At 35.6% G+C, this 16,688-nt stretch overlaps 1 protein-coding gene across 1 annotated transcript; it reads right to left on the bottom strand.

Annotated features, from left to right (window-relative positions):
* Window positions 1-231: 231 nt before the first annotated feature.
* LOC123686248 (zinc finger protein Xfin) lies at window positions 232-7,241 on the bottom strand. The gene is made up of 4 exons (XM_045626266.1): window positions 7,095-7,241; window positions 5,163-6,566; window positions 4,997-5,092; window positions 232-1,653 (listed from the first exon to the last, which is right to left on the bottom strand). Exons 2-4 carry the CDS (start codon window positions 6,527-6,529, stop codon window positions 621-623), a joined length of 2,496 nt encoding a protein of 831 aa, XP_045482222.1. The 5' UTR covers window positions 6,530-6,566; window positions 7,095-7,241; the 3' UTR covers window positions 232-620.
* Between the last annotated feature and the right edge of the window lie 9,447 nt (window positions 7,242-16,688).

Here is a 16,688-nt window from a genome sequence, read left to right as displayed (position 1 = left end):
TTTTCGAGAAATTTTGTAATTTCCTGTATAACTGGAAATGGTCAGGCTTTAAGGATATTTCAGCTCGGTAGAAAATTACATAATTCCAATTTTCAGATTTCAAATAAGGCAACTTGAACTTGGGACATCCTGTATATAAAGATCAATAAATATATTGAATTGAAGGTCAAATATGTATAATATTCGTTACCACAAGAATATTCATGGATAAAAATGTCAAAGGAAAACTTCCAATAGAAAAAATTCATTTTATCAATAGAATTTATACTTACATTAAATCACATGTTGAAAAAAATAACAAAGCTTGCACATAACATACAAAGATCAACGATAAGGAAACATAAGTTCAACATTACTAATTGAATATAAACATAATGTAAGTAAAACAACAAAATCCTATAAAAATAAAAATTTCTGTAATTATGTAATGAAAAAACTTCTTTCTTTTCTATACAAAACCATAAACAACTACAGAAATTGAAAACAATTTGGTTAATATATTGCACAATCACTACATATTTAAGGAAAATATAGTTTTACCACATCGAATTTGGAAAATTTTCAAGGTCACTTTCAGTTGTACCTATGTAAAATGTCAATTTTTTTTTTGAATGGGAACATCAGTTTGGTGGGAAAGTGGGTATAATAATGTGTAGATGATTAAGAGAATTTGTAGACTGCACCAGAGAGTGGTCGAAAAATGCCATACCAAGGTCCCCTAGTTTTGGAACCCCAACAGAATTAAGATCTGATGCTACTTGAGAAGTCATATTCGTGGAGAGAGATGAACTGTTGCTGGTAGTAGATTCTTTCACATGTTGCCTACTGCTATGCAGTATCACTTGGTATCTATGCCGAAATTTGGCATCGCAGTGTTCACACTGAAATTTCGGAACGCTGTGGCGCCATAAGAAGTGAAGCGCTGCCGAAGATTTGGTGTGGTATCTAGTTATCTTGTTTCTGGGACAAAGAAAGCAAGTCGAGCCACGTTTAGTGATCAGCTGAGCTAAATACTTATCCTGTAACTTTATGTTAGTTGTTGAAGACGTGCTACGCCAAGAACGTAGTTTGCCATTCAAGTGACGAAGAATATCTACTTCAGAAGCATCCCAAAATGGTATTGTAACCTTCTGTGGCTTCACCTGCTTGCGTCTTCTTGGGCGTGCGTCATGTTTAACAACACAATTCGTGTTCATGGTAGAATGCTGGGACATATGACTGATTATTTGGGCTTGGCACTCAAAAGATGAATCGCACATATGGCATTTGTAGCTCGGTGAAGGATCAACATTCTCTTTGGATTCACATTTAGCGGGAGATGTAGCTATGCGATGTGTGTACTGATGGGTGTCCAGAGACGTGTCATCTTCGAATTCACAACCGCACGAAGGGCAAATAAATAGAGGAAGCTCTGTTTCGTCTAGTTCTTCATCGGCCCTAATGTCGCTCACATCCCCCGCTTCAGGAAAATCCGATTGGATCCTGTGGGAAATGTTGATTCTATCCATTGCGTTGGGCCGAGTTTCCATCTCTGGTTCGGACCCATCGCTTGCTTCCATGTAGCTGAATAGACGTGCTGCACCGTGTTGTTTGGAAGTTGTGGTTTTGGTCTTCGTCTGGTGGCCTGGCAGTCTGGCTGGTGTCACATTTTGGCTGAAATAATAAGAAAAAATTTATTAGATCATCCGAAGGAACATTTTTTTAAAGCATACAAACAATTATTATTATTATTATTTGAACTGGGGTCGTTTTGGTTCGGTAAGCCGGGAACTGCGACCATGCAGATCTTTTCTTCTCTACCCTACTCATTCATAGAAACCCAGAGAGGTCGTCAATGACGTTAATAAATCTGACAACCTCCTTAGGGGCCTTGGCCGTTACCTCTCTGGTATCCTGGACTGGCTTACCCATATGAATGGTTCTTAAGCCAGCCAGCTCCGGACACTTGCATACCATGTGTTCGGCTGTTTCTGCTCCTGATCCACAGAGCCTGTAAATCTCATCTGCTGACTTTCCCATACAGTACAAATGATGTTTGTACCAACAGTGCCCTGTCAGTAGTCCCACCATCACCCGAAGCTCAGCTCGTGACAGCTTCAAGAGCTTTTTGGCGTAGGAAGGTGAAATCTCCACGAATTTCTCTGCTTGAACAAGTCTAGGAATGTTAGTCCAGTGGATTGTTCTGCTGTTCAACTCCCATAGCTGGACCGCAGCTTTATATTAGTCTTTTCCTATCCCACAGAAAGCTCAGGTCCAGCAGGTGTTAACCTTGATGCACTTTTTGCAAGTTCATCAGCTCTTTCATTTCCTTCAACCCCACAGTGCCCTGGTACCCATAGTAGAGTTATCTTATTTCCTCTGGCCAATTGCTTTATGGTGTTACGGCACACCCAAGTCAGGAGAGACCCCTGACAACACGATTCCAGGGATCTCAGCGTGGTTTGGCTGTCCGTGGTGATGTAGATATGCGCCCCCTTGAGGTTCATTTTGAGACACTCCTGGGTGCATACATAAACAGCCATTATCTCGGATACAAACAATAGTAGATAAGGAACTGAGATATTCATTATCATATACGTGTATGAGATAATGTAGGTCAGTATCTTAACAATTTACCTTATACTAGTAGCAGCCAAGGAGCCCTCAGATGCTAATACTTTTACCTTTATTATTTTTTATCAAACTACAATAAAAGTGAAGGTTTATACATATCCTAATAAAAAAAATTAGAAGAAGAATTCATTAATTGCACAGATGCACCCTCTCTCCACCGATTGTATTGGCTCTTGAACCCATTTACAGTTGCTGCATCCACCAGCCCAGCTGGAAGACGATTCTAATGTTCTAAAACTCTGTTGGAGAGGAAATTCCTCCGGAAAGAGGTTCTAATTGTTCTTTGGCCAACTTGTAGTCAGCCCACTGACTCTGTCAAGGTCCAGCTGCAGCTGGTTTGGACTAAGCCATGTAGCACTGTATAGCTTGGCAACGTCGGCGAATAGAAAGCAAATAGAATCGATCCAACAAGACAAATACGCTGTTACATCAGAAAGAGGATAGGACCAAGAACGGAGCACTGAGGCACCCCGCTTGTGACCTTCCAGTAAGTCAGGAGAAAACACCACCAACCCTGTTGTTCTCTTACTCCGGAATGAAGCAACATTTTCCTAACAATGTCTACTAACCTAGCTATTGTTATGAAAAAATCGAAAACACAGCCCTAAATTTGAAGACATACTATAAAATAAATCGGACTGAAAAAATGTTTCTTGCTGGGTTTGAGGTTGTTATACCTATACCCAACTATACCGGGTGTCCCAAGTTATCGTATACAGGCTTATTTGACAAGATAATAAAAAAATAAAAAATAGCTTCGAATAACATCAAAGTACCTTTCCAATAAAGTATAAAAAAGATTCTTACATTTGGCAGCCCTGTGATAGCAACCCCTAACTTTTTATTTTCAAATGGCACCCCCTGTATATAGTCAAAGAAAATTGCGTGTCATTCAATTTGGAATACAACTATATAACATAATTCGTATTTTTTCAGTAATAACAAAAAAAACATCAATATTTTGTGACTTCTTGATTATCCTTATAAAAATGAAATGCCCCCACCCAAGTTTGTACGAAATTCACATATAAGAAATAAATGAATTTTATCTTTTGGAAAACCGATGTTTTTTATAACAAAATATTTGCTTTAAATGTTTCTTCGTTTTTTGAATTGCTAAGTAGGTATTTTGGTTGCAATTCATACTTCACAAAATATTAATGTTTTTGTTGTTATTATTAAAAAAATACCAAGAATGTGCTATTGTTGTATTCCAAATAGGATGACACGCAATTTCCACTGACAATATACAGGGTGTGCCATTTGAAAATGAAAAGTGAGTGGTAGCTACCACGGGGCTGTCAAATATACGAACCTTTTTTTATACATCATTGAGAAGGTACTTTGATTTTAAACAAAGAAAGTTTTTTATTTTTTTATTATCTTGTTAAATAAGATAGATATTGCCTATATACGATAACTTGGGACACCCGGTGTACAGTTCTCTGGTTTTTTTCATGTCGAAAAAACATCTTCACGTAAACGGTCAGTCAACATGTCTGAGTATATAGGCAATACATGGAAGTAATTTTTTTTATCAAATTAGTTATTTTCAATTATACGTAAATATGCGCTTACAGACATCAATAGAATTATTTTCAACAGGGAGCTTTCGATATCTTAACTTGGCATTCGAATTAAAAAATAACAACGAAGGGTCTTCCTAATATCGCATTTAAGTTTCGATTTTAGTGAGAAATTGACTGCAACGATTCCAATGTCAATTCAAGGTTAGCATTTATAAGCCCATTTAATGAAAGACTTGAACAATGAAGCTTTATTTGTTTTGTATTATACAGTACGGAAAAGCTTTCAGCCTTTCTAAATTGAAAACTGCAATCATTCTTGGCACGTGTAAGCTTAACCCAAATTGAAATTGCAAAATTCATTTCTATTCGAATCTTTACTTTGGTTCAATGAAAAGGAATAAAGATGTAATAGGTAAGTAACGCTGATCTTTTAATATACCCTCTTCAAGTGCACGATACGATTCTGTAGATTATTAATTTCCATTTATAATGGATAGGGAAAAGGATTTCAATTTGTAACGAAGATATTTTTCATCCTGGATTTTCCGCAGTGGAATGAGTCATTTTTATATGAATTTTAATTGCGTCAACGTTTTTCAAATGCCTCTCTATATTAGGACTCAGTAATGTCATAATTCTACTCTCAATGCTCAATTATCGATAAAATTTCCTTTCATAAGCTGATAAAGCCAACTGAATGAAACAAATTATGTTAGGGTTACCAAATGAAATGAACAAATCGAATTCACAACATATTTCCAGTTTTCAAATATTTAAAACCTTGCGAATTTCATACTCCATTTTGACCAGGCCATACAATAAACATTTTTGGGGCTTAAACAATTAAATCTCACCTGCATGGTGATGAAGAATTTGTACTGTTACCGTTGAACATGTTGGTCCTCAAGACAGACGAATTAGAGACACTTCTATTTTTGTGCTCCAAAGGACTGTAAAAAATTATTAGTTAAAAAAACTCATTATAGAAAGACAATGCATTATTATGATTGAAATACTCACTGATGTTCTTGCTGGTGCAAAATAAGTTGTGAGGGTTCATCTGCCAAGAAACTGCATTTACCACATGCTCTCTTATTATGTACTTTGAGGACATGAGTAGTCAATCTTTCTGATCTAGCTGCCTTGTAGTCGCATAAAACGCAGACAAAGGGTTTGAGATGTGTATTCATATGACGTTTAAGACACCAATTGTCGACACCAGACCAAGAGCAGTAACAACAGCTAAATCTCTTCTCACCACGTTTTTTTCCAGAAGATTTTGGAGGAACGACACTCTTGGTAAATTGAGGTTTAGGTGGCGGAATTCTTGGAACAACCTGTCTATTCAAACTCTGAAGACCATTCGGAATGGATAATGAACTGGTCATAGCATCTGGTGTTGGATTTGCCAATCCTGAATTGTATTTTTGATAGTAGGACATACCAGATGCATTTTTCGGTGGATGTCTTCTGATCCGATTCAAATCATATGGATGCTCCCTGTGCATTCTCAAAAAGTGTTTTTTGACATGGTCGGCACGGTTGAATTGTTTTTGGCATACGTAACATTGGAATGGCTTCTCTTCTCTGTGGATATTCTCGTGCCTGGTAAAGAGATCACGTCTATCAGTTGCATATGGACAATATGTGCAGTTATAACGTTTGTTGTTTTGGTTTGTATTGTCCACGCTTTGCTGTCGGATACTCTGCTGATAATCATCTTGTGAAATTGTTTTAGGAACGAATACTGTATCCAGTTTCGTTTTCAACCTCTGCAGATACTTGGTGATCTCTTGTAGAACAGGATTGTTCTCTAAAATGATATCGGAAGCTCTAGATTCGTCTAATTCCAAATTGTGCTGTCTTCCAAGATGCATTCTAACGCACTTAGCCCATGCACTCTCATATGGGCATTGGGGACATCGAAATGCCCTGATATTTGAGTGCGTGCCCAGCCAGTGCTCAACCACTTTGCTTAAGTTTCCTGCGCAGTCGCATTCCATACATCGAAATGTTTTCTGATGAGGATTATATGTGGCAACTTTAGACTGTGTCCAGGGTAACACTTCCTCGCTAGCTGTCCATGTATCCTCGACCTTGTGCTGTGGATGACTGAACGGGGTGTTGAGAATCCCATTGGCTGGAAAGCCATTCTGCATCAACGCTGCTAAACCTAAAGCAGTCAGATGATCGTCACTCTTAAGCAGGTGGTTTTCAACTTCGAATTCATTAGTCTGATTTGTGCGATCAGCAATACTCCCAGACAATCTGTCATTCACGTTGAGCTCAGGTAAACCGTCTTCACCGTAGAGCTTCCTGGTTATTTCTTTGAACATATCTTCATAGCAGTCGATGGCGGAGCCTGGAAGGGACATGGCCACCTCCATGGCAAGGCTGGTTCCCTTACAGCTCTCCCTGGAGAATCTACGAAAAACAAACAGAATCAATATTGAAGGGAGATCAAACACTATGTCGGAATACATTTTTCAAGGTAATCATTTTACCAGTAGCTCTTCTGTTTGGCATTGGGACTATGGGTTGAATTTACCTCAATATCAACTGGGGAGAAGTTGAAGGTTATGTGGAAAGGAATCGAATTTGTTAAGATATTCTGATGAGGGCTTAATGAGGAGGTAATTAGATGTATTGTGAAGCCATCAGTTGTCATGTTTTGGGATAGTTCAGCTTGAAAATATGGGCTCAGTGGATAGTTTGAATGATGGGTCTGGGAAATGGGGGTTTATAGGATGATATTGAAGCATGTAGATGTGGAATATATATTATAAACTCCCTGTATCGGTAATAGTTGAATGACAATTCGATCTGTCTATGTATGGGGTGTGCGTAAACATTTCGATGCGCAGATGACGTCTTGGGCAGTCAGGCTTGAGGTTATACGTCGAACAGAGGCAGGCAAAAGCAGTGGTAGAACATGTAACACAGTTTACCTACCTGGTTGTTGTCCATTGCAGGAAATGTGGGGTTGAAACCCTTGAAGACGATGCTCGCGGCACCCATAACTTAAAACTTGAAACGATACATGCAAGTTGTCTAAAGCGACTGACCCACCCAACGATACTACACCCTCTGCCCGGGGCGCAGATTGCAACCCAACCCCCCTCCTGAGTCACCCTCTCCCTCCTTCCACAACCCCTATAGCCACCCCACTATCAAGTCTCGCATAGAACGAGCTGAATAAACGCAGTTCGAAACTAGGGGACGAGGATCTCAGCGATCTTCGCAATTGGATAACAGGTGAAATGTCTCTGAGGACAATATGAACCTGTTTCATTTTCAGAAATGGAATTTTACAATGAAATATCTTGCTATTTTCACGTCTCGTTCAATACAAGCAAAAATCGAATCACGATGAAATCAAGAACATACCATTTCGCTCGAAAAATTTCGAATGGACAAAATTGAAAAGTTGAATTCGATAATTACATCTCAGGATTCTGCATCGAACATTATGAGATGGCTAAAAGGAAAAATAGTTCAATTCTTCGAGCTTTGTGGGATCAAAACGATCGAGCAGCTTAAATTCAATTTAGTCGGATATTGCTCAACGAATTCCAAATAAACAAGATAGAGAAATGAATACGGAGAAGCACTTCCACGGTTCTACATTTTTAACGATAGAAAATTACTTTATTCCAAGAAATTGCGGAAATTAAAGAGCAGGAATTTTTCAGAAGACTTCTTGAAACTGCACTTAATATCCTATATCTTTGGGTTATTACTTCGAATGAAAAAACCTACAGAAATCTTTCAGGAGCATACATTTTAAATTCCTTTGAAATGTTCACAGTCATTTCCTAGGAAATTAGCTATAAGAAAAAATCACATAATTTCCGTAGAAAATCATTACTTATACCTAAATTATACGCCCATCTATAGCAGGAACTATGATTTTGAAATACTCGTATTAAAGGAATCAAATGTGAAGAAATTATTTTCTCTATTTCACTATCGTAATGAGTTCATTACAGTTCGATAAACAGTTCGTTAATTAACTCATTACAGCATCATTTTCAGTTATATTTTTGGTTTTGTGGTTGTCTATACGGACTTCCAATCCTATCAAATTTCAACAAACGTCGATAATTGTCAATATAATATAATTGGGATTCAGTGAAATGATTTGCAATATTATTCGCAATTTCTCTTAATTCTGGTGGTGTTAAATCGATTTCGTCAGACGAATTTAATGCGTAATTGTAAATTATTTCTAAATTCTAAGCGATTCATATTCAAATTCCGTAATCTGTCAGTCACACCAAATGCCAAAGATACAATACCAAAGTCACTAGGATATATAATTTGAATTTTTCATTTAATTTCGACAATATTTCACAAAACTATTATTATATAATTATATCGTCTAACACTCGTTGCAGAATGCAATTCCAACACTCATGCGTTCGAAATGTTGGAATAGGACCTCATTCTGCAACTTGTTTCAGAATATACTATTATTATTAATTAAACTGGAAAAAATTATTTAGAATACAAAAGTCTTTACTGGAACTCTCACTAGATTTTTGGCATTGATATATTTATATTATTATAGAAAAAATGAAGAAACATAGTGTAAAATATTTCCCTGTTCTGAGAAAATTTATTTGAATATCAAATATTGACTCAACTTCTCGTGAGCTTACTATACATTCTATCAAAATATCTTGAAAAGCTGCACCCTCAAACAAATTTCACCCTAACTAATCAAACTAATGAACACCATTGTAGGTCACCAAGTTCAAACATTTGTTGTAATCTACCTAAATGATGATAAATTGATGGGTACTAATAATGTTATCAAATTTTTCCACCTGATTACTAAAAGCAAACGAAATTTTCCTGTTTACAAAACCAGAATAAAACTTCTGGCCATTCGAAGATATAGTTCATGAATAATGGAACATTGAACCCTAAATGTTGAATTATTCAAGAATAAATTTCAGATTGAATATTTCCTTTTGAGCGCTCGTTCCCTAAACAGATCGCTGTATCATTTCGTCACAATACCGCACTTTCTATCATTTTAGTATGTGTGATTTTGAACAACCCTGTATAATTAGAGACGTATTTTATTACTCGTAAATGATACACGGGATATTGGTGATTTTTTAGGATTTCGAGTAGCGAAATAATAGATATTAAATTGAAGCTACTTTTTGCATGAAAATAACTACTCGAAAACCGCTAGAGATAGGGACAAGGAAGTTTATACTTAAATAATCGAGAGGCTACGGCAAACAGAAAAAATTGATAATGTACGGAGTGTTCTATCTCAAATAACAAAAAACCAAATTTTCAATATAATCCTTCCGTTCTTTGTAAAAGTCCTGGTTACCTACCATCGATCGTGGCCCACCCTGTATACTTCATGTATTATGTTCGTTTGGAATATTCGTGTGGCATTTTCCCATTCATCTGTGTAATGCAACAAGCATGTATAGAACAAAATTTGATGAATTCGTGGAAACTCTGGATACTCATAAAACATCAAAGTTTTGTGACTGTTAGTGGGTATGTTTCCATCCAATTTGCCGCAAATACAAGCTTTCAACTCCTTAATGACATTGCTAGCACTTTTATCGATTTCATGAAAAGGTTTCAAACATAATTGTGATTCTACCTTTGCGTTATTTCCATTGATAATTTAATCATAGTAGATGCGATTTTTTGAGTGGTTTTTATATTTTACAATTCTATTTATGATTAATACGATCTGAATTCACTTCCGAGTATGAATTAAATTTAATCTCATTGTTATTTTCAGTTTGCTATTCGGATAGTGAAAAACCCGAAACAGAAATCTGGAAATTACCCGTATACGTATCATATATATACAGCGTGTCTCACTGATGACTTTTTGATAATCATTGAGAACTCCACTTGGTGTTCAAAATGAGATTTTCGTATGAACAAAGCTAGTGACTGAGTATCTTTTTCGTCAGAAGTTTTCTTTGACAAATGACTTCCAACTGTTATTGTGTCAATACACTTGATAGAGATAAATTTGGTGGATGCGCATTTTTCTTTGGAATCGTATTCGAGATACCACTCTACAGTTGGTGCAATAAGTAGGCTATACATTTTTTAGGGTGACTCCTGCTCGTATCATTTCTCGAAGAGATTATCACATCCACACTTGGACACCTTGTGATCCAACACCTTTGAACTTTTTTCTTTGGGAAAACATAAAAGATAAGGTCTATGCCAATGCTCCTAAAGCGATTCAGAACTTCAAGGATGGAATTCGCAAGTTATAATGGTTTGGATCACCTCCTTGAACGATAAATTCAGCAATATGGTATATACACTGTGTCTGTAAAGTATGGAACAAATTCATTTTCAGCTAAACAAACCATTTTGAAAAATAATCCTGAAAGACGTCGATTTTTTTATTTTAATTTACCGTATTTTAAAATAATAATCTAATATACAGGGTGAATTACTTTCGAGTAATGACGTCACCGTCGTTTTTTTTTAAATGGAACACCCCCATTTTGTCTCAATTTTCCTATTACTCTAGCTGAGCGGATTCCAAAAATGTGTCACATGTTGATTCCAATTGGTACAGGGTGGACAAATTACAATAGTTTTGTGTGTGCTCATAAAGTAACGCGTAACATTCTTTATTAGTTAAATTAACAATATTATCAAAAATACTTATTGTCTAGCGGCACTTGATTTGAATGTAATACCCTGTAGTTTGTTACATTTTAAGATTAATAAAAATGAGCTGTTTCAAAACATGTTTGGTACTTGTGGTCTAGCAGACAGAATATGAAAGAAATTATTATATTTATTTTTATACATTTTTATTAATCTAAAAATGTAACAAACTACAGGGTGTTACCTTCAAACCAATTGCCGCTAGACAATGAGTATTTTTGATAATATTGTTAATTTAACTGATGAAGAATGTTACGCGTTACTTTATAAGCACACACAAAACTATTGTATTTTTATCCACCCTGTACCAATTGGAATCAACATGTGATACATTTTTGGAATCAGTTCAGCTAGAGTAATAGGAATATTGAGACAAAATGGGGGTGTTCCATTTCGAAAAATGACGGTGACGTCATTACTCGAAAGTAATTCACCCTGTATATTAGATTATTATTTTGAAATACGGTAAATTGAAATAAAAAATCGACGTGTTTTAGGATTATTTTTCAAATTGGTCATTTTAGCTGAAAATAATTTTTTCCATACTTTACGGTTACAGTGCATGTATTTGGGAAGGATAAATGAAAAATGAAACAGAATAGTTATTTTTCCTTAGTTTTTGAGGGAACTATAATGAACAATTATTGGAATGAGGCTTTTGTACAAGGATTATAGGTACATTATTTTCTTTAATTCACTGAATTTTCATTGAAATTAATGGAATATTTCCATAAGTTAGTGACTTCAAATAAATCTGATGATCATGAATTATTTTTCATTTGGAAATGAATTTTCTCTAAGTAACAACCGAATGAATCAATAACAGTCATTTTTAAAAACTTAATTTCATGTTATTTCAAACCTCGGAAACAAACCAGCAATTTTCAGTTCCCTCGAATTGTTTTTAGAAAATACAATAAGAAATTACTACAACTGTGAAACCATTAGGTAGATTTGGCGCATCAACTTCATAAAAACAAATAAGGGGGTGGAATACTAGAATTCCTTTTGAGAGAACCTGCGAAACTCCAATCAAAACTCGGAAAGACTGTAACAAATCTAAGAACTTAACGCTAGATACCGTTATTGCACATGGGAATTTCCTGTGGACAAGAAATCTAGAAAGAAAAACTAATTATGTTAGCGAACGATTTGGGGGATCGAAGATGCCACGTTATTTCGTCTATAGAAGGAGTTTGTGGAGAGACCAGGGATCATACAACCCCCACCCCATCAGGCAACCCCTACAACCGAACAAAACGTCGTGCTTTCGCTACCACCACAGCGCTCTCCCATCAGACCAGCCCTTTACCCCTCCTACACTGACTTTTCCACCCCCTATTGCAAGCGCACAGATCGGCGTTGCCATGGTTTGAATGAATGAAATTGTGAAATGCAGGGAGAATGATAATGGATAAAAAGGAAATATTATAGACGACCTTTCTTTTCGTTTGCCAAACGATTCAAGGATTTCAATCAGTTCTTTTCTTTTATCTTAAAGAAGGATTAAATTTTCTGCGTAGATATGATCGTTTAATACAGGCAAATTAGGGCTCTTCTAGCTACTCAACGTAAGCTTCATTGTCAACTATTAGAAATTAGTTCATAACTCTCTAATACTCTAAGTCTAAGAGATAGGAAATTCATGAAAATCCTTGATATTCGAATGAACCTCGTTGAAAACAAATCTAGTAGCATTAGGGATCATTTAAATGGTCCTTCACATTGTTTGTCGAAGATTATTGTGCTTGAATCATATTTGAATGTCAATAATGATTTCTCTTTTTCACTGTTTGAATTGTACGAACGTTGAAAGCCATAAAATTCCTAATTCCTATCAATGATGCTTGTACGCTCCGAAGATTCACCCTATATCAACAAAATTCTTAAACCCTCTTGGTAAATTGTAAAACGAATATTTATTCTGGTTAGGTTTCACATGTGCTTACCAATATTTCAAAAGTGGTTCATATCGATTTAACAGGTGAATTGAAAAGACCCCGGTCTACCATAGTAAAACACATTTTTTTGTCAAAATTCGATTTTATTATTCAACATAGTTGCCTTCGAGGGCGATATAGCGATCTTTCAACTTTTCGATAACATTTTTGTAGTACGATTTGTCTTTCGCTTCAAAAAAGGCCTCAGTTTCAGCGATTACTTCTTCATTGGCGCTAAATTTAATTCCAGCGAGCATTCTTTTGAGATCTGAGAACAGGAAAAAGTCGCTGGGGGCCAGATCTGGCGAATACGGTGGATGCAGAAGCAATTCATGCTATTTCGCCATTGTTTCCATTGATTTGTGACACGGCGCATTGTCTTGATAAAACAGCACCTTTTTTTTCTTCAAATGGGGCCGTTTATTTTTATGGACTCACTCATCGCACGAGAAGAGTACAAAAACCACTAGACATTGCGAATATTATTGTTATTTGCAAAAAGTAGAAAAAAATCAGAAAAAATTTTTAAAATTATAATGGGCAAACCAAATAAATATGTATCCGTCTGGTGAACTGTTCGAGGAATCGGGAATCTTCGATGTAAAACAGCATTACTATCTCAAATCATTAACTTTTCCTTTTAGTAAAAAACACAAACGATCTAAGGTTAATGAGATACTCCGAACCCAATATCCTCAAAAACGATATCCCAGCAGGCCTTTCAGTACCTATTTGGCGGATAGATTTTATAATTTTCTTCCGGTGGATGTTAGGAATTCGGTTTCTACGCCGATATTTAAGAAAAGATTGAAGCTCTCTCTGATGGACCAACCTATGCATAGAATATCTAGCCTTTTCAAGTTCAGTTAACTCTCTGTTAACTCTTCGTTTGACTTGTTAGAACCTGCCTTCCCAATACGCTTGAAAAATGGTGAATTTTTTTGTTTAGTTGTGTTTCGCATATATTGGCTTCATTATATTGGGCTGTTCATAAAATTGGAAAGAAAATTTAATTTGGTTGTTCACCCCACGGACAGGCTAGACCTTTTTGGGAATTCTTGTCATTTGAGGAGTGTATTGTTTGTATAATATTTATTATATTTATGAATTCATTCAAAGATTACTGTGGTCAGCAAATTCGCTAGACATAAATCCACTTATTTTGCACGAAAAAAGGAGGTAAATCAATGGATTACTCGAAAAGTACAGTAGATAGGACAAGCAAGTTAATACATCAATATTCAAGAGGCTACGGCAAACTGAAAAAAGCAATAATATTCAAAGTGTACTATTTTAAATATCGCAATCAATAGTACTATTTTATATAAGCGGCATCACCGCATCGCTGAAAATATTTTATATCTATAGAGTAGTGGTTCCTACCAAAAGTACCAAAGAAACCAAAATTTGAATAAAATTCTGTTCTCCATAAAAATACCATCGACCGTGGCCCACCCTGTATACTCCATTTATACTGAAGAAAAAAAAAGTTCGGCGATATGAGTGGATGCAAAACTTTTTTTTCGTTATTAATTTCAACCTACTTTTTCGCCCTTTACTTGTTAATACAAAAATGAGGGCATTCCAATATCGAAAAGTTTTCTGATTGAATATTTCTTCCCTATATAGATCCTCGGTATAAATTCTCGAGGTTATCAATTAAGATCACTCATTAGGAATCCAATACATCATAATCATAGTGACGTATAGTAAGTATTTTGGGGTCAAAACTAATTCCAATGATCGAAATTCTGTTTCATCTCACTATAAAGGGCGTAGAAATGGGGGAAATTACCCCCCAAGATTTATTTCCAAAATATGAAATTTCAGGAATCTCGCAAAAACGAAGGACGAAAATTTTTCCATGAAATGAACCAATAATAATCATTTTACTGTCCTTTGAAATCGACACGTCAGTAAAAAATCAGAACCCTTTACGGTTTATGAGTTTATTATCGCTTTCAAGATGAGTACTTTTATTGCACTACGAGCACGTCTATGTCAGAGGTTTATTATTTCCCTTTATCTCTCCGCTTTCTCTGCATAGCCCCTTATTTTCCATCTGTAATTTTTGCATTCGTCATCGGTATACACTAACCCGTTGTTTTCGGTTTTTTGTATCATTCTCGTCACAAAATTCCAATACTGTCGTAATCAAAGAACTGAACTGAGTTATTCCCATCGAAAAATTGTCTGGGCTGTGTTGTACAATTTATTGTTTTCCATTCAATTGCAATTTGTGAAGACATCAGTTTTGAATCGACTATATCTATAGGTTGTTCCTGGATTGGAGATACAAATGAAAATGACAGATTTCTCGGATCATTTCAACAAAAAATTCCTATAACATGGGTCCGCAAACGCTTTGTTTTTGATATGTAGGTGTTAAAGTTCAAGTTTTTCTCACATAGCATCTCCCTTTCACTAGATATTCAACTTTAATTGGCGTAGATACTCCATTTTAAGGTTCTCATCATGTGATATGCTAATTTTGGATGCAAACTCTACAGAGTGAATTTTTTCTGGAGGGGTGCCCGCTTCTTTCCTCCAGAACTATTTTTTTGTAAACCACTGGTAGTTCAGAAAAATTCAAGAAGAAACTGTGGTTCAGTACTACACTTTTTGGTTTGTTGTAGTTTGGTCGTATCTGCAATCGATTTAGAGAAAAAAGTTCAAACAGCTCTCTCTAATGTATTTCTCAGGAAAATCCAAATTATTATAAAGATCCAGTTAGGAAGCTGTGATAAATAAATTAATTATGAGTGTTGGTACTTATTTACCAAATCTGTATCGAAGATTAATAAAGATTCGATAAACTGGTTAAGCATCACAAAAAAGTAGGACTCCAAGAAACACCCTGTATCTCGGAAACAAGCGCTTGCGGGCTCATGTTTATGGGACACTTTTTCCTTAAAATTACCCAAGGAATCACTCATTTCTCTTCGTAACTCCAATTCAAGAACACCCAGTATAAGATAAGAACAATCGAATTGTTAATAAAAAAAAAATTATTTCGAGTAATTTGGTTCAAACTTCGTTATCAAACCTATTTTTTGCACATTACAGATATGAGTAAACGTGGTCGTCAAAAGTTTTTTTTCAATTACCACCCACCAAGAAAAAAAAAAGATCTACGCCCTTGCTCACTATGAAGGTTCTGTATACCCAAAACCAGTGATAATATGAAACGGTAAGACATATTTATTACATCATTTTACCCCCCGGTTCACGCAAACTGATTGATTACATCATCTCAGCTGTTGACAGCAGAGAACAAAATCAATCATTCCTTAAGATCCATTCTGTTGACCGTAATATCCACCAATATTAACTCGAGCAGAATGCTCGAAACAATTTCCCCTCATTTAGGTATAGACTGCGTAAATTGAACAAAAAAAAATCAATCGATATTTCCAGTTATGGAAAAAACTAGAATTCAATAAGCGAAGCGAAAATTCATTTCCATGCAACTATCGATGTTGAAATACTGAATATCAATTATTTTCGTTGTCAGCTTGTGTTGACAGATTATTAAAAATAATTTCAATCGTGTGGTCCAGAATCATGTAGTAATTAATTTTCAATTTTGATTGAACTTTGAACGCGATACTGTGTCTGAATGGTGATTGGAATTAACACAAATAATAAAAAGAAAATTCGATAGACGTCAATTTCTGCATGGAAACATTTTGGTTCATATTTTTGAATAATTCGATAGAAAATGTGGATTTCATACAATATATCATTTTTCTGCCTCCTAATAAAGTTTGCAACCCTTACATAGTAATTTCCAACTCTATTTCATTGCAAGAAACGTCTCAATTGATAGTTGAAACTATATCATGGTTACTACAAGTAGTCTATGAAAATAAATCAAATCAAAATAAGGTAACATACCAATTGAATAGTTTTACATGTGTTGGAC

This window comes from Harmonia axyridis, chromosome X, assembly GCF_914767665.1.
Source record: "Harmonia axyridis chromosome X, icHarAxyr1.1, whole genome shotgun sequence".
Taxonomy (NCBI): Eukaryota; Metazoa; Arthropoda; class Insecta; order Coleoptera; family Coccinellidae; genus Harmonia; species Harmonia axyridis.
This window is presented reverse-complemented; position numbering and strand designations above follow the sequence as displayed.